This window comes from Oncorhynchus mykiss, chromosome 17, assembly GCF_013265735.2.
Source record: "Oncorhynchus mykiss isolate Arlee chromosome 17, USDA_OmykA_1.1, whole genome shotgun sequence".
Classification (NCBI taxonomy): domain Eukaryota; kingdom Metazoa; phylum Chordata; class Actinopteri; order Salmoniformes; family Salmonidae; genus Oncorhynchus; species Oncorhynchus mykiss.
The window spans coordinates 5,982,263-6,001,021 of record NC_048581.1 but is presented as its reverse complement, the minus strand read 5'-3'; the positions used below and the strand labels follow the sequence as shown (position 1 = coordinate 6,001,021).

Sequence of the window (18,759 nt, the reverse complement as noted above, 5' to 3'; positions counted from 1 at the left end):
GCAGACATGGTGTTTCCTGATAAATCCATTCATTTTAAAGAGGCAGACATGACTGATACATTATTAAACATTTGGTTCAGTGTATCTGAAACATGTCTCGGCTCCCGAGCGGCACAGCGGTCTGAGGCACTGCATCTCAGTGCAAGAGGCGTCACTACAGTCCCTGGCTCGAATCCAGGCTGAATCACATCCGGCTGTGATTGGAAGTCCCATAGGGCGGCGCACAATTGGCCCAGCATCGTCCGGGTTTGGCCCAGCGCCGTCCGGGTTTGGCCCGGGGTAGGCCGTCACTGTAAATAAGAATTTGTTCTGAACTGACTTGCCTCGTTAAATAAAAAATATGACCTACCTTCAGTAAGAAATAATAATGATATACAATTGAACTCTCTGTGTGAAAGTGGGACAAAACACACACAAATGACTAAGCAATTTATTTCCCCAAAAATGTTTTATTTAAAAACGTTTTTTTTACAGCACTATTCCCTTTAGAAAAAAAAACACTTAAATGGTTCTTCTCTCCTGATCGTGGAGAGCTAGAGGGTTGCGTTAGCTCCCTAAGTTAATGCCTAGGCTTTAGCTCAGTGGGCTAACAGCACAGCCTTGTGGCGGACTTGCATGTATACAGGGTTCAAATCCACGGCTCTCAGCCACATGTGTAAGGCATCAAGTGATGGAGCAGGCTCTCTGGTTTAGAATACCCAAACAGCCTGTCAGTGATGGAGCAGGCTCTCTGGTTTAGAATACCCAAACAGCCTATCAGTGATGGAGCAGGCTCTCTGGTTTAGAATACCCAAACAGCCTATCAGTGATGGAGCAGGCTCTCTGGTTTAGAATACCCAAACAGCCTATCAGTGATGGAGCAGGCTCTCTGGTTTAGAATACCCAAACAGCCTATCAGTGATGGAGCAGGCTCTCTGGTTTACAATACCCAAACAGCCTATCAGTGATGGAGCAGACTCTCTGGTTTAGAATACCCAAACAGCCTATCAGTGATGGAGCAGGCTCTCTGGTTTAGAATACCCAAACAGCCTATCAGTGATGGAGCAGGCTCTCTGGTTTACAATACCCAAACAGCCTATCAGTGATGGAGCAGGCTCTCTGGTTTACAATACCCAAACAGCCTATCAGTGATGGAGCAGGCTCTCTGGTTTAGAATACCCAAACAGCCTATCAGTGATGGAGCAGGCTCTCTGGTTTAGAATACCCAAACAGCCTATCAGTGATTGAACAGACTCTCTGGTTTACAATACCCAAACAGCCTATCAGTGATGGAGCAGACTCTCTGGTTTAGAATACCCAAACAGCCTATCAGTGATGGAGCAGACTCTCTGGTTTAGAATACCCAAACAGCCTATCAGTGATGGAGCAGACTCTGGTTTAGGATACCCAAACAGCCTATCAGTGATGGAGCAGGCTCTCTGGTTTAGGATACCCAAACAGCCTATCAGTGATGGAGCAGACTCTCTGGTTTAGGATACCCAAACAGCTCAAAGTCTGGCTCATACAAACTGTACAGCTTCCTCCTCAACTCGGCCGGAACCTCAGCGAACCAATCGCGTTCCCAGCTGGCCGCCGTGCGGTTCCGGTTGCTAGGCGGGAACTTTATCTGGTCTTCCAGGCCCAGGATCCGGAGCAGCTGATCCGAGTCGTCCTCCAGGTTTTCCAGCGTGCCGATGAAATCATAGTGGATCTGACAGGGGTGACAGAGCCGATACACCTGGAGAGGAGGAGAAGAAGTTAATTGAGTACAGTTGAGTTGAGAGCACACACACGCACGCACACACACACACACGCAGACACACACACACGCACGCACACACACACACAGACGCACACACACATACACACGCACACACACAGAAACACACACACAACGCACACACACGCGCACACACACACACACACACACACGCACATACACACGCACAAACACAGACACACACACACACACTCACACACACCCTCACACACACACACCCTCACACACAGACACACACACACCCTCACACACACACACACACCCTCACACACACACACTCACACACACCCATACACTCACACACACCCACACACTCACACTCACACACACCCACACACACACACACACACACCCACCCTCACACACACACACACTCACAAACACCCTCACACACACACTCACACACACACACCCTCACACACACACACCCTCACACACGGACACACACACACACACACCCACACACACACACACACTCACACACACACACACACACACACACACACACACACACACACACACACACACACACACACCCTCACACACAGACACGCACACACCCACCTGGCGCCAGTGTTCGTTGAATGGCTGCTCCTGCTCCGTCTGGGGGTCGAGGAGATACCGGACGAACTCCGAGAACGACGGCTGGATCCCCGCCTCGAACGCCTCCGCCGCTGACTCCGGAACCCTGGAGGTCCCGTTTTCGTTTCCATAACGACGTAGCATGACCGAGCCAAACTGGCGGTAGAAGTCTTCGTTGGGCTGTTGGAACTTGTTCCGGAAGGCAGAGATGAGTCGGACGAAGGGGTCGCGGACAAACAGGAACTTGGTGTAACTCTGCAGTTTCACCCTCATCAGGTGACGGGAGAGACGGCCATACCTACGCCAGAACTATAGGAGGAAGAGGAGGAGGAGGAGGAGGAGGAGGGAGGGGATGAGGATGGATAGAGTGAAGAGAAGGGGATAAAGAAGTTGGATGACGCGTCACTATTGTTCACACACACTGTATACACAGTATACACACAGTATACAGACAGTATACACACAGTATACACACAGTATACAGACAGTTTACAGACAGTACACACACAGTATACACACAGTATACACACAGTATACAGACAGCCTGGACAGTATGTCTGGACAGTATACAGACAGTATACAGACAGTACACACACAGTATACAGACAGTATACACACAGTATACACACAGTATACACACAGTATACAGACAGTATACACACAGTATACACACAGTATACAGACAGTATACACACAGTATACACACAGCATACAGACAGTATACACAGAGCATACAGACAGTATACACACAGTATACAGACAGTATACAGACAGTATACACACAGTATACAGACAGTATACACACAGTATACAGACAGTATACACACAGTATCCAGACCTTGGAGAAGGTGAGGTGCAGGGAGGAGTTGTGTATGAGGTCAGGGGGCAGGGCCTGGGGGTCGCGGTAAGGTTGTCCATCCGGAGCCAGCAGACCCTCAGAGAGAACCACCATTACACGCTTCCAGTTGGTACATGCTACCTAGAGAGAGGAGGAGGAGAGGAGGTGGAGGAGAGGAGGTGGAGGAGAGAAGGAGAGGAGGGGGGAGGAAAGGAGGTGAGGAGGGAGGAGAGAAGGAGAGGAGGAGGAGGATGGGAAGCGACGGGGTAGGAGGAGGATGGGAGGCGAAGGGGTAGGAGGACGAGGATGGGTGGGAGGCGACGGGGTAGGAGGAGGAAGAGGATGGGAGGTGAAGGGGTAGGAGGACGAGGATGGGAGGCGAAGGGTTAGGAGGAGGACGAGGATGGGAGGTGAAGGGGTAGGAGGAGGAGGATAGGAGGCGAAGGATTGGGAGGAAGAGGATGGGAGGTGAAGGGTTGGGAGGACGAGGATGGGAGGCGAAGGGGTAGGAGGAGGATAGGAGGCGAAGGGGTAGGAGGAGGAGGACGAGGATGTGAGGCGAAGGGGTAGGAGGAGGAGGATAGGAGGCGAAGGATTGGGAGGAAGAGGATGGGAGGCGAAGGGGTAGGAGGAAGAGGATGGGAGGCGAGGGGGTAGGAGGAGGAAGAGGATGAGAGGCAAAGGGGTAGGAGGAGGAAGAGGATAGGAGGCGAAGGGGTAGGAGGAGGAGGAGGACGAGGATGGGAGGCGAAGGGGTAGGAGGAGGATGGGAGGCGAAGGGTTGGGAGGAAGAGGATGGGAGGCGAGGGGGTAGGAGGATGAAGAGGATGGGAGGCAAAGGGGTAGGAGGAGGAAGAGGAAGAGGATAGGAGGCGAAGGGGTAGGAGAAGGAAGAGGAGGAAGGGGATGGGAGGTGAACGGGTAGGAGGAGGAAGAGGATGGGAGGCGAAGGGGTAGGAGGAGGAAGAGGATGGGAGGTGAACGGGTAGGAGGAGGAAGAGGATGGGAGGCGAAGGGTTGGAGGATCAAATCTTTTTTTATATCAACAGTTGTCACATAGTGCTTTACAGACAGACAGCCTATCACTCCAAACAGCAAGCAATGCAGATGCAGAAGCACAGTGTCTAGGAAAAACTCCCTAGAAGGCAGGAACCTAGGAAGAAACCCAGAGGGGAACCCGGCTCTGAGGGGCGGACAGTCCTCTTCCCCTCCCTACCTTGGGAACATAGCAGTAGATGATCTCATGTCTGTCGTCTACGATCAGGTGGTTTAACTCCCGGTTGGGAATCTGGTCAAACGTCCGGAATTTTCCTGGGAATTCTAATGTTCCGTTCCCAGAACACATATGACTGATCCGCCTCCTCCTCTCCTCCCGTCTCCTCCCCTCCTCCTCTCTTTTCTCTTCCTCCGCCTGCCTCACTCTCTCCTCTTCTCGCTTCCCTTCCTCTCCTCTCCACCTCCCCTCCAGCTCTGAGGAGTCTGTTACTTGGGGGAGGGGGTGTTCCACCCCTGGGGGTTTGGGGGTCGCCCTCCTCCCCTCTCCAGGCCGGTCAGGCTCTGTGGTTCTGGGGGGTTTGTGGGTCGCTTGCTCCTCTGTGTCCCTGGGTGGGGGTTTGGTGGGTGTGGGGGAGCTGGGTGAGGTGGGGTGGGGGTGAGGGTCATGGGGGTAAAGGTCATGAGGGTCGTGGGGGTAGAGATTGAGCGCTCCCACGTCGTCCCAATAGAGGATGATGAGCAGGACCATTAACACAGACCCCAGCAGGAACGCCAGACGGAAGCATCGGGACGTTCCCATGGTTACCACAGCAGAGGGGGCGGAGTTATCTCAGCTCCATGGCCCGACGGTCACTAAGGGAAACACTTCCTGGTTGCCGACGACAACACCTGAGAGACAACAGGTGAAAAGAATCCAGGAGTCACAACAACACACATAAACTGTGTCTAAACACCTGGTAGAGTTAGTGGTTAGTGATCTGATCGAACACGTGGTAGAGTTGGTGGTTAGTGATCTGATCGAACACCTGGTAGAGTTAGTGGTTAGTGATCTGATCGAACACCTGGTAGAGTTAGTGGTTAGTGATCTGATCGAACACGTGGTAGAGTTAGTGATCTGATCAAACACGTGGTAGAGTTAGTGGTTAGTGACCTGATCAGGAAAAACTCCTAGCCCATGTATAAATATATACCTGTACATATTAATTCGTAATCCAATTCAAAACTTGCCTTGAGGCTGTATACAGGTATGTGATGCCGCCATCAGACGAGCTGCCAAAGCAACCATAAAACAAGGAATCCAAAACTTATTTGCCAGAGGCTCCACGTTTTCAAACACAGGTCATTTCATAGGCTACAGAGTCCCTCCATGGTCAAAGCAAAACTGCTGGGATTTAAATGATACAATATAGTAGCCGAGTAGATTTCTTAGTTCAAAAACCGTATGGTACCACCATAACTGATGCCTACCTGAGGTCTACCTGAGGCCAACCTGAGGTCTACCTGAGGTCTACCTGAGGCCTACCTGAGGCCTACCTGAAGCCTACCTGAGGTCTACCTGAGGTCTACCTGAGGCCTACCTGAAGCCTACCTGAGGTCTACCTGAGGCCTACCTGTCTACCTGAGGCCTACCTGAGGTCTACCTGAGGCCTACCTGAAGTCTACCTGAGGCCTACCTGAAGTCTACCTGAGGCCTACCTGAAGTCTCAAACCTACAGGAGGGTAGCTCTCCAGGAACAGGGTTGGGCAGCCCTGCTCAAACCTACAGGAGGGTAGCTCTCCAGGAACAGGGTTGGGCAGCCCTGCTCAAACCTACAGGAGTGTAGCTCTCCAGGACACACAGGAAGAGAGAAGGCCAGAGAGTCAGCCCTACTATGGTTGATTAATGTGGATATCAGAAATGGTCCGTGGGAACAGCAGTGGATAGGACCAGGGTGTTAAACTCACAGGCTGCTGTGAAGAAACCTGAACTCAACCAACCCTCTCTGACCTCTCTCTCTCTGACTCTCTCTCTCTCTCTCCGTCTCTCTCTTTCTCTTTCTCAATTCATTTCAATTCAAGGGGATTTTATGGCATGGGAAACATGTGTTAACATTCTCTCTCTCTCTCTCTCTCTGTGTCTCTCTCTGTGTGTCTCCTCAGGGGAGAGATCTATTTTAAACACTCACAGGGCCTAATTTTATTTTTATTTTAACAGGGAAGACATACTGAGCCCTAGGTCTCTTTTTCAAATGTGCCCTGTATACATACGGGTCAAAATAACCATACAACGGACAATGACAATGAAATAAAGGACATGGTCTATCAGACAGTGTCCCTCATTTCATGGCAGACAGCTCTCTGTTCTCCCCCAACAGGACGAGTAGCCTATTCTCATCAGGCAGGTCTTTGAAACCTTGAATGTGGGTTTCAAAATTGGGGATTTTTTCATATTTTTTTTTATATATATACTTTGAAAGGAAATGCAGCTCTGTCTCGGGTTCTGCCATTCAGCTGTTCTCTCTCTCTCTCTCTCTATGTGCTATTTCAAACCCACAGGACATAAATACAATAGCTACCACCAGTCAGCCTGCCAAAAATATCAGGCTGCAAGGAGAAGCTTTGTCAAGTTAGGTCATTTAAAAACAGACTTATAATATGAAATCATGTTTTAATATATTTTAATACGGCTATGAAATAAATAATTTAGATAGACAAATTGTATAATACCATAAGAATAAATAACATCGTATATAAAATATTTAGTAAAAATTCAGCTCATAGCTCAATCTGAAATATTATTCCACGCTGTAGGCAGACAGACAGACATAGATGACAGACAGACAGACGGACATACCGACAGACAGTGAGAGACAGACATAGCCGACAGACAGGTTAGTCTGCCTGAACATGTTGGGTTCTAGTCCACCTGAACATGTTGGGTTCTAGTCTGTCTGAACATGTTGGGCTCTAGTCCACCTGAACATGTTGAGTTCTAGTCTGCCTGAACATGTTGGGCTCTAGTCCACCTGAACATGTTGGGTTCTAGTCTGTCTGAACATGTTGGGTTCTAGTCTGCCTGAACATGTTGGGTTCTAGTCTGCCTGAACATGTTGGGTTCTAGTCCGCCTGAACATGTTGGGTTCTAGTCCACCTGAACATGTTGGGTTCTAGTCCACCTGAACATGTTGGGTTCTAGTCCACCTGAACATGTTGGGTTCTAGTCCACCTGAACATGTTGGGTTCTAGTCCGCCTGAACATGTTGGGTTCTAGTCCGCCTGAACATGTTGGGTTCTAGTCCACCTGAACATGTTGGGTTCTAGTCCACCTGAACATGTTAAGTTATGTGCTATAGGGTGAATAATGTCTGACTGTTTTACCTCCATCACCACCAACTACTGAAATACTCCTCCGCCTCTCCCACCCACCCAACCACACACACTCTACAAACAACATTAATTTATACAGTAGACAGAGTATACAGCTCCTGTTGAACACAATGTAACCATTCACTGACCCACCCCTCTCTCGCTCTCTCTCTCAAGGCTATGCTCACTGAGTCTGTACATAGTCAGAGCTTTCCATACGTTTGGGTAAGTCACAGTGGTCAGGTATTCTGTTTAGGGCCAAATAACATTCCAGTTTGCTCTGATTTTTCTTTCCAATTTGTCAAATAATTATCTTTTGGTTTTCTCATGATTTGGTTGGGTCTAATTGTGCTGCTGTCCTGGGGCTCTGTGAGGTCTGTTTGTGTTTGTGAACAGAGCCCCAGGACCAGCTTGCTTAGGGGACTCTTCTCCAGGTTCATCTCTCTGTAGGTGATAGCTTTGTTATGAAAGGTTTGGGAATCTCTTCATTTTATAGGTGGTTGTAGAATTGAATGACTCTTTTCTGGATTTTGATCATTAGCGGGTATCGGTCTATTTCTGCTCTGTATTATTTGATGTTTTATGCTGTTACACAGAGGATTTTATAAAGTCGTACGTTTTTCCCTTCAAACACAACTTTCCATCAATTTGTATAGCAGACCCTCATGCCAAATTGAGTCAAACGCTTTTTTGAAAATAACAAAACATGAGACTTTGCCTTTGTTTTTGTTTGTTTGACAATTAGGGTGTGCAGGGTGAATATGTGGTCTGTCGTACGGTAATTTGGTAAAAAGGGAAATTTGACTTTTGCTCAGTACATTGTTTTGACTGAGGAAATGTGTAAGTCTGCTGTAAATGCAGAGGGTTTTCCCAGAGTCTGCTGTTAATGCAGAGGGTTTTCCCAGAGTCTGCTGTTAATGCAGAGGGTTTTCCCAGAGTCTGCTGTTAATGCAGAGGGTTTTCCCAGAGTCTGCTGTTAATGCAGAGGGTTTTCCCAAGTCTGCTGTTAATGCAGAGGGTTTTCCCAGAGTCTGCTGTTAATGCAGAGGGTTTTCCCAGAGTCTGCTGTTAATGCAGAGGGTTTTCCCAGAGTCTGCTGTTAATGCAGAGGGTTTTCCCAGAGTCTGCTGTTAATGCAGAGGGTTTTCCCAGAGTCTGCTGTTAATGCAGAGGGTTTTCCCAGAGTCTGCTGTTAATGCAGAGGGTTTTCCCAGGGTTGCTGTATCCACTTTTGTGGATTGTGGTGATCAGTACTTGGTTCCAAATATTGGGGAAGAACCAGGAACCAGGAAGTGTTTCCCCTAGAGCATCCCCCCCCCCCCCCCAGCAGCAGAACACTCAGACTGGGTTCTCACTGCTCCTACTAGAGCATCTCCCCCCCCCCCCCCCAGCACTCAGACTGGGATCTCACTGCTCCTACTAGAGCATCTCTCCCCCCCCTCCCCCCCAGCAGCAGAACACTCAGACTGGGTTCTTAATGCTCCTACTAGAGCATCTCCCCCCCCCCCCCCCCCCCCCCCCAGCAGCAGAACACTCAGACTGGGTTCTCACTGCTCCTACTAGAGCATCTCTCCCCCCGCTCCCCCCCAGCAGCAGAACACTCAGACTGGGTTCTTACTGCTCCTAGTAGAGCATCCCCCCCCCCCCCCCAGCAGCAGAACACTCAGACCCAGGTTCTTACTGCTCCTAGTAGAGCATCCCCCCCCCCCCCCAGCAGCAGAACACTCAGACCCAGGTTCTTACTGCTCCTAATAGAGCACCCCCCCCCCCCCCAGCAGCAGAACACTCAGACCCAGGTTCTTACTGCTCCTAATAGAGCACCCCCCCCCCCCCAGCAGCAGAACACTCAGACCCAGGTTCTCACTGCCCCTACTAGAGCATATATCCCCCCCCCCCCCCCCAGCAGAACACTCAGACTGGGTTCTTACTGCTCCTAGTAGAGCATCCCCCCCCCCCCCAGCAGCAGAACACTCAGACCTAATAGAGCACCCCCCCCCCCCCCCCCCAGCAGCAGAACACTCAGACTGGGTTCTTACTGCTCCTGGTAGAACACTCAGACCCAGGTTCTTACTGCTCCTAATAGAGCACGCCCCCCCCCCCCAGCAGCAGAACACTCAGACCCAGGTTCTCACTGCCCCTACTAGAGCATATCCCCCCCCCAGCAGAACACTCAGACTGGGTTCTTACTGCTCCTAGTAGAGCATCCCCCCCCCCCCCCAGCAGCAGAACACTCAGACCCAGGTTCGTACTGCTCCTAATAGAGCACCCCCCCCCCCCCCCCCCCAGCAGCAGAACACTCAGACTGGGTTCTTACTGCTCCTAGTAGAGCACCCCCCCCCCAGCAGCAGAACACTCAGACCCAGGTTCTTACTGCTCCTAATAGAGCACCCCCCCCCCCCCCCCCCCCCAGCAGCAGAACACCCAGACTGGGTTCTTACTGCTCCTAGTAGAGCAACCCCCCCCCCCCCCCCCCCCCAGCAGCAGAACACTCAGACTGGGTTCTTACTGCTCCTAGTAGAGCATCCCCCCCCCCCCCCCAGCAGCAGAACACTCAGACCCAGGTTCTTACTGCTCCTAATAGAGCACCCCCCCCCCCCCCAGCAGCAGAACACTCAGACCCAGGTTCTTACTGCTCCTAATAGAGCACCCCCCCCCCCCCAGCAGCAGAACACTCAGACTGGGTTCTTACTGCTCCTACTAGAGCATCTCCCCCCCCCCCCCCCCCCCCCAGCAGCAGAACACTCAGACTAGGTTCTTACTGCTCCTAGTAGAGCATCCCCCCCCCCCCCAGCAGAACACTCAGACTGGGTTCTCACTGCTCTTAGTAGATCATCTCCCCCCTCCCCCCAGCAGCAGAACACTCAGACTGGGTTCTCACTGCTCCTAGTAGAACTCAGCTCAGTGAAAGTCTGTGCTTGCATACTCCTTCAAAATAACCTTTGCTTAAAAAAAACGAGAACAAAAAAAAGCAACAATATGACTGTTTGTCCCTCTTGAGACAACACAGCCAGTAACACTTTCTTAAAACAGTCTGAATTAATCTAAGATAAATCAAGAAATCTGAAAATCATTCTGATGTTTTTTTGCAAGGTCTTAGTCGCGCATTTTTACATCGAAAATTGGGGCAGTAATTCTCAAGTGAACTTGCATGAAAACTAGTCGTCTCTTGTTGAATAACAACAAACACTTACTTGAAGAATCACGTCCATAGTTCCCAATCCTACTAGGAGTAGTGCTCTTGACCAATGACGGACGAAGGGGCATAGACTTCGGCTACCGAACCTCAACTTGCCTCAATAAAACATTCTGTGTGCGTGAACAGCCCCAAAAACCTGCCCGAAGATCAAAACGTCACAAAACTTTGTCCCAATACAGGTCCCAATACAGGTACCAATACAGGTCCCACCACAGGTCCCAATACAGGTCCCACTACAGGTCCCAATACAGGTCCCACCACAGGTCCCACCACAGGTCCCAATACAGGTCCCACCACAGGTCCCAATACAGGTCCCAATACAGGTCCCACCACAAGTCCCAATACAGGTCCCAATACAGGTCCCACCACAGGTCCCAATACAGGTCCCACCACAGGTCCCAATACAGGTCCCACCACAGGTCCCAATACAGGTCCCACCACAGGTCCCAATACAGGTCCCACCACAGGTCCCAATACAGGTCCCAATACAGGTCCCACCACAGGTCCCACCACAGGTCCCAATACAGGTCCTAATACAGGTCTCACCACAGGTCCCAATACAGGTCCTAATACAGGTCTCACCACAGGTCCCAATACAGGTCCTAATACAGGTCCCAATAGAGGTCCCAATAGAGGTCCCAATACAGGTCCCACCACAGGTCCTAATACAGGTTCAAATACAGGTCCTAATACCGGTCTCACCCCAGGTCCCAATACAGGTCCTAATACAGGTCATAATACAGGTCCCAATACAGGTTCCAATACAGGTCCCACCACAGGTCCCAATAGAGGTCCCAATAGAGGTCCCAATACAGGTCCCACCACAGGTCCTAATACAGGTTCAAATACAGGTCCTAATACCGGTCTCACCCCAGGTCCCAATACAGGTCCTAATACAGGTCCCAATACAGGTCCCAATACAGGTCCACAGTAGACCCAGTCTCCACAGAAGACCCAGTCTCCACAGTAGACCCAGTCTCCACAGTAGACCCAGTCTCCACAGTAGACCCAGTCTCTATAGTCCCAGTCTCCACAGAAGACCCAGTCTCCACAGTGGACCCAGTCTCCACAGTGGACCCAGTCTCCACAGTGGACCCAGTCTCCACAGTGGACCCAGTCTCCACAGTAGACCCAGTCTCCACAGTAGACCCAGTCTCTACAGTAGACCAAGTCTCTATAGACCCAGTCTCCACAGTAGACCCAGTCTCCGCAGTAGACCCAGTCTCCACAGTAGACCCAGTCTCTACAGTGGACCCAGTCACCACAGTAGACCCAGTCTCCACAGTAGACCCAGTCTCCACAGAGGACCCAGTCTCCACAGTAGACCCAGTCTCCACAGAGGACCCAGTCTCCACAGAGGACCCAGTCTCCACAGAGGACCCAGTCTCCACAGTAGACCCAGTCTCCACAGTAGACCCAGTCTCCACAGTGGACCCAGTCTCCACAGTAGACCCAGTCTCCACAGTAGACCCAGTCTCCACAGTAGACCCAGTCTCCACAGTAGACCCAGTCTCCACAGTGGACCCAGTCTCCACAGTGGACCCAGTCTCCAGAGTAGTCCCAGTCTCCAGAGTAGACCCAGCCTCTATATTCCTCTATCTGTTCATAAATAACTTTTTCCAGTTGCACTTTTCCTGCCCTTCTTGTGGATAGGGGATCACTGCGGCATGTTTCGTATCCCTGGAAACTCTACCCTGCTCAACAGAGATGTTGATTAAATGGGTGAAATAGAGAACAATAAGTTCAGCACAATCTCTTTCAAACCTGGCAGGGATAATGTTGAGGCCTATAGCTTTATAGCAGTTTAGTTCAGACAGTCTCTTGACACCTTCAGCCTGAGACACTGCTGTAAAGGAAAAGGCTTCCGCTTGCACGTCCATCTTGGAGTTATAACCTAGGACCCTCCCCTCCCCTCCAGTACGTCCATCTTGGAGTTATAACCTAGGACCCTCCCTTCCCCTCCAGTACGTCCATCTTGGAGTAATAACCTAGGACCCTCCCCTCCCCTCCACTACATCCATCTTGGAGTTATAACCTAGGACCCTCCCCTCCCCTCCAGTACGTCCATCTTGGAGTAATAACCTAGGACCCTCCTCTCCCCTCCAGTACGTCCATCTTGGAGTAATAACCTAGGACCCTCCTCTCCCCTCCACTACATCCATCTTGGAGTTATAACCTAGGACCCTCCCCTCCCCTCCAGTACATTCATCTTGGAGTAATAACCTAGGACCCTCCCCTCCCCTCCAGTACATCCATCTTGGAGTAATAACCTAGGACCCTCCCCTCCAGTACATCCATCTTGGAGGAATAACCTAGGACCCTCCCCTCCAGTACATCCATCTTGGAGTAATAACCTAGGACCCTCCCCTCCAGTACATCCATCTTGGAGTAATAACCTAGGACCCTCCCCTCCAGTACATCCATCTTGGAGTAATAACCTAGGACCCTCCCCTCCCCTCCAGTATATCCATATTGGAGTAATAACCTAGGACCCTCCCCTCCAGTACATCCATCTTGGAGTAATAACCTAGGACCCCCGCCCCTCCCCTCCAGTACATCCACCTTGGAGTAATAACCTAGGACCTGACCCGACCCTCCAGTGTATCCATCTTGGAGTAATAACCTAGAACCCTCCCCTCCACTACATCCATCTTGGAGTAATAACCTAGGACCCTCCCCCCCAGTACATCCATCTTGGAGTAATAACCTAGGACCCTCCCCTCCAGTACATCCATCTTGGAGTAATAACCTAGGACTCCCCCCCCCCCTCCCCTCCAGTACATCCATCTTGGAGTAATAACCTAGGACCTGACCCGACCCTCCACTACATCCATCTTGGAGTAATAACCTAGGACCCTCCCCTCCAGTACATCCATCTTGGAGTAATAACCTAGGACCCTCCCCTCCAGTACATCCATCTTGGAGTAATAACCTAGGACCCTCCCCTCCAGTACATCCATCTTGGAGTAATAACCTAGGACCCTCCCCTCCAGTAAATCCATCTTGGAGTAATAACCCAGGACCCTCCCCTCCAGTACATCCATCTTGGAGTAATAACCTAGGACCCTCCCCTCCCCTCCAGTATATCCATATTGGAGTAATAACCTAGGACCCTCCCCTCCAGTAAATCCATCTTGGAGTAATAACCTAGGACCCTCCCCTCCAGTACATCCATCTTGGAGTAATAACCTAGGACCCTCCCCTCCAGTATATCCATATTGGAGTAATAACCTAGGACCCTCCCCTCCAGTACATCCATCTTGGAGTAATAACCTAGGACCCCCGCCCCTCCCCTCCAGTACATCCACCTTGGAGTAATAACCTAGGACCTGACCCGACCCTCCAGTGTATCCATCTTGGAGTAATAACCTAGAACCCTCCCCCCCAGTACATCCATCTTGGAGTAATAACCTAGGACCCCCCCCCCCCCCCCCAGTACATCCATCTTGGAGTAATAACCTAGGACCCCCCCCCCCCCCCCCCCCCCCCAGTACATCCACCTTGGAGTTATAACCTAGGACCCTCCCCTCCAGTACATCCATCTTGGAGTAATAACCTAGGACCCGACCCGTCCCTCCAGTACATCCTTAGGGTGATGTGTCTAGTGAAAGCATCTTCCTCTTTGGTTCTGTTATAGTCTTGATTTAATGGCCTCAGGGATTTCCTGATTCATCCAATGTTCAGTTCTTTGTTTAATTCTAAAGGTTTTCCATGGAGTCACTATATCCACAATGTTTAAGAAACAGTTGTTTAAACTGTCCCATGATTATCGATGTCTCAACCAAATATTACCCACATGTCCACTTTGAAATGATGTGGTGAGCCCAGTGGATCTCTCTCTCTCTCTCTCTCAAACACAATCACTCCCTCTTTCCCCTCTCTTTAGGCTGTCTCTCTCTCTCTCTCTCTCTCTCAAACACAATCACTCTCTCTTTCCCCTCTCTTTAGGCTGGCTCTCTCTCTCTATCTCTCTCAAACACAATCACTCTCTCTTTCCCCTCTCTTTAGGCTGCCTCTCTCTCTCTCTCTCTCTCTCACAAACACAATCACTCTCTCTTTCCCCTCTCTTTAGGCTACCCCTCTCTCTCCTCTCTCCTTCCTTCCACTGCGGTTTCCTGCAATCATCCAGGGCCTGTCTTGCCAAGATATAGCCAGTAACTCCCGCTTCCAACTGTACACGTATTCTCTTTTCTCTCTCCCCTTCCTCTTGAGATCACGGTGTATTCCCCATTTCCCCAATCCCCGCAGACACATTTTATAAATCCCGATTAATCTCAAATAACGGCCACACAGCAGGCAATAACAGTACAATGACATCGGTTAACTAACATACCAGCTGTTTTAGTCGATTTGTTACCGGAAAGAAGAAAGAGGAAGCCCCTCCGCTGAAAGTACAAACTGTTCTATTCACAATAACATCCGGCCGGTTTAAAATGTTTATTTTTAATTTTTCTTAACTAACGGTTTTTTCGTTTACCTCTTTGTTCGCTTCCATGGTCGCGCACCGGCCCCTCGACGTGGTACAGGGTGTGAAGTCTGGTCTGTAGATGAGGGAGAGAGAGCAGCACATAGTAGAGCACACAAAGCAACGGGACGGGACCCGAGGACCGAGCACTGCAAAGACAATCGCGAGACTTCTTGTGATCTCGTCTATCACCTCGGCAGTCTATAGATTGTAGAACCGGGAAGGTAGCTGCAGCTCAATATGGGTATTTTATGTGTTATATTTTATTTAACGTTTATTTAAACTAGGCAAGTCCGTTTAGAACAAATTTTTATTTGCAATGACGTTCTACCCCGGCCAAACCCAAACCCGGACGACGCTGGGCCAATTGTGCGCCGCCCTATAGGACTCCCAATTACAGCCGGTTATGATACGGCCTGGAATCAAACCAGGGTCTGTAGTGACGCCTCTAGCACTAAGACGTAAAGTTAGGAAATGGGTTAGGGTTAGCAAAAAATGCAACAAAAAAATCTACCTTCGACATTCATTTGACGAAAGCTGGATCCCATCTAGCCATACCCTCCTTATGGCGACCGGAGTGTGGGCGAATGGGTGTGTCGAAAGGAAAGTGGTGGGCGTGTGGAAAGGAGAGGGTGCGTCGAAAGCTTTCTGCTATAGGTTACATGGTTTTGATTGAGGGATGTTTTTTTTCTTCCGTTTCTTACCACGCAGCTTCCATATACATTGAGCTTCCATACAATGAGTTTCCCGACATTGAGCTTCCATACGGCGAGAGTTTGGACTTCTGTTCTGAAGCCAGAGGATGAGTGTGCATCTTATTTCACTGTTAGTTTTACACAAAGTATTGTAAATGTGCAGCTATAAAACGGATTGTTTATGTTTTATTAGAGGTACAGGGTGATGGTTACTGTCAGACTGGTCTCATAGACTAGATGTAACATAGTAAACGTAAATCCAGGACAGATTGATATGGTAACATAGTAAACGTAGATAGATTGATATGGTAACATAGTAAACGTAAATCCAGGATAGATTGATATGGTAAGTATGATATGGTTAGATAAGACAGAAGGTCACTTAAGGCAGAAACGAAAGGAGGGTGGTTGTGAACGTCTAGCAACCCAGAGGTTGCATGTCCAAGTCTCATCCTGGACAACGTTAGTATTTTAGCTAATCAGAAACTTTGCAGCTACTTACTACGGTTTGTCTACTTTGTAACTACTTCGCATGTTAGCTAACCTTTTCCCCTGACCTAACTTCTAACCAACCTTAACCCTAACACCTAGCCTAACTAACGTTTTGCCGCCTAGCTAACATTAGCCACAAGAAATTTGGAATTTGTAACATATCAATTATGATGAACAAATGAATATATACCATACTAAACGTAACATATCATGCTAAATGGAATGTCTCGGACTGTGACCGTCACCCTGAAACTACATTGAACACAAAATATAAATGAAACATGCAACGATTTTACTGAGTTTCAGTTCATACAAGGAAATCAGTCAATTGAAATAAATGCATTAGGCCCTACTCTATGGATTTCACAGGACTCAAATCAAAGTTTATTTGTCACGTGCGCCGACCTTACAGTGAAATGCCGAATACAACAGGTGTAAACATTACAGTGAAATGCCAAATACAACAGGTGTAAACATTACAGTGAAATGCCGAATACAATAGGTGTAAACATTACAGTGAAATGCTTTCTTACAGACTCTAACCAATAGTGCGAAAAAAAAAGGTGTGTGTGTGTGTAGGTAAGTAAAGAAATAAAAACAACAGAAAGATATTTGAAAATAAGAGTAGCAGGGCTATTTGATATATAGTGGTATAGTTAAAGTGACTATGCATATACGATAAACAGAGAGTAGCAGCAGCGTAAAAGAGGGGTGGGGGGGAGGGACACACACAATGCAAATAGTCCGGGTAACCATTACCTGTTCAGAAGTCTTAAGGCCTGGGGGTAAAAACTGTTGAGAAGCCTATTGGACCTAGACTTGGCACTCCGGTACCGCTTGCCATGTGGTAGTAGAGAGAACAGTCTATGACTGGGGTGGCTGGGGTCTTTGACCATTTTTAGGGCTGGGAATATAGATATGCATTCTGTTGGTCACAGATTCCTTAAAAAAAAAAAAAAAGTAGGGGCATGGATCAGAAAACCAGTCGTTATCTGGTGTGATCACCATGTGCTTCATGCATTGTGACACTAAACAGTAGACCCCTTCTTCCATAGAGTTGATCAGGCTGTTGATTGTGGAATGTTGTTCCACTCCTCTTCATTGGCTGTGCAAAGTTTCTGGATATTGGCGGGAAATGGAACACGCTGTCATATATGTCGATCCAGAGCATCCCAAACATGCTCAATGTGTAACTTGTCTGATGAGTTTGCAGGCCATGGAATAACTGGGACATGTTCAGCTTCCAGGACTTGTGTTCAGATCATTGCGACATGGGGCCGTGCGTTATCATGCTGAAACATGAGGTGATGGCGGCGGATGAATGGCACGACAATGGACCTCAGGATCTCTGTGCATTGAAATTGCCAACAATAAAATCCAATTGTGTTTGTTGTCCGTAGCTTACGCACGCCTGCCTATACCTTAACCCCACCGCCACCATGGGGCACTCTGTTCACAACGTTGACATCAGCAAACTGCTCGAACACACAACGTCTGCCATCTACCCGGTACAGTAGAAACCAGGATTAATACGTGAAGAGCCCTACAGTGGCAGTGACCATCGAAGGGGAGCATTTACCCACTGAAATCGGTTACAATGCCAAACTGCAGTCAGGTCAAGACCCCTGGTGTGACAGTTTGTGCAGAAACCCTCAGTTTCATCAGATGTCCAGGTGGCTGGTCTCAAGACGATCCCACAGATGAAATAGCCGGATGTGGAGGGCCTGGCGTGGTTACAAGTGGTCTGCCCGTTGTGAGACTGGTTGGACGTACTGCCAAATTCTCTAAAACGATGTTTTGGAAATTGGTACTGTAGTAACCTGGTATATTTATGTTAAGTATTATGTTTACCAATAGATGGCAGTATTGACTCAATACGGGGTTTGCTTTTAAAGAAGCATCCTAAAACACTACATATTTGTCGATGAGGATAACTATGGAGGACAGCGTTGGATTTGTTTGCCACTCATTCAACGGAGAGTTTGGCGCGCGACGCGTGATACGAGAATCAAGTGAGCGGTGGAAGATTCTGGAGGATGGATTCCCGGGTAGTACAAATTATTGACTGTGTGCGGGGAGAGAGAATTGGAAAAGATGGCTTTGGCAACAATAGGTTCGCTACCACCAGTTGATCCTACAAATCAGGAATGGGAGGAGTACTGTGAAATAATGTAACATTTCTTTGCTGCTAATGAAATAACTGATGCCGCTAAACAGAAATCCATACTCATACGCGTTGTCGGTGGACAAACATGAAACTCAATGAGAAACCTGTTGCGCCCTGATAAACCATTCATAGAAATGCGCTGGTTTCAAAGAAGGGGAAGCAGCCAATAAACTGTTTATCGTTGCTAAGGCCAACACAGAGCGTCTGACTGTAAATTCAAACAT

At 49.1% G+C, this 18,759-nt stretch overlaps 1 protein-coding gene across 3 annotated transcripts; it reads right to left on the bottom strand.

The window, feature by feature from the left end:
* Positions 1–429: 429 nt before the first annotated feature.
* LOC110493331 (carbohydrate sulfotransferase 12) lies at positions 430–15,714 on the bottom strand. Of its 3 annotated transcripts, none has more exons than XM_036947949.1 (6): positions 15,696–15,714; positions 15,194–15,257; positions 4,396–5,063; positions 3,180–3,320; positions 2,324–2,650; positions 430–1,717 (listed from the first exon to the last, which is right to left on the bottom strand). In XM_036947949.1, the coding sequence occupies exons 3-6, from the start codon at positions 4,972–4,974 to the stop codon at positions 1,445–1,447; spliced, it is 1,320 nt and encodes a 439-aa protein (XP_036803844.1). In that variant the 5' UTR covers positions 4,975–5,063; positions 15,194–15,257; positions 15,696–15,714; the 3' UTR covers positions 430–1,444. The 3 variants fall into 3 exon arrangements, with proteins under 3 accessions (XP_036803844.1, XP_036803845.1, XP_036803843.1); XM_036947950.1 differs by lacking the exon at positions 15,696–15,714 and adding an exon at positions 15,050–15,101 and having other exon boundaries at positions 15,194–15,335; XM_036947948.1 differs by lacking the exon at positions 15,696–15,714 and having other exon boundaries at positions 15,194–15,346.
* Positions 15,715–18,759: the final 3,045 nt, after the last annotated feature.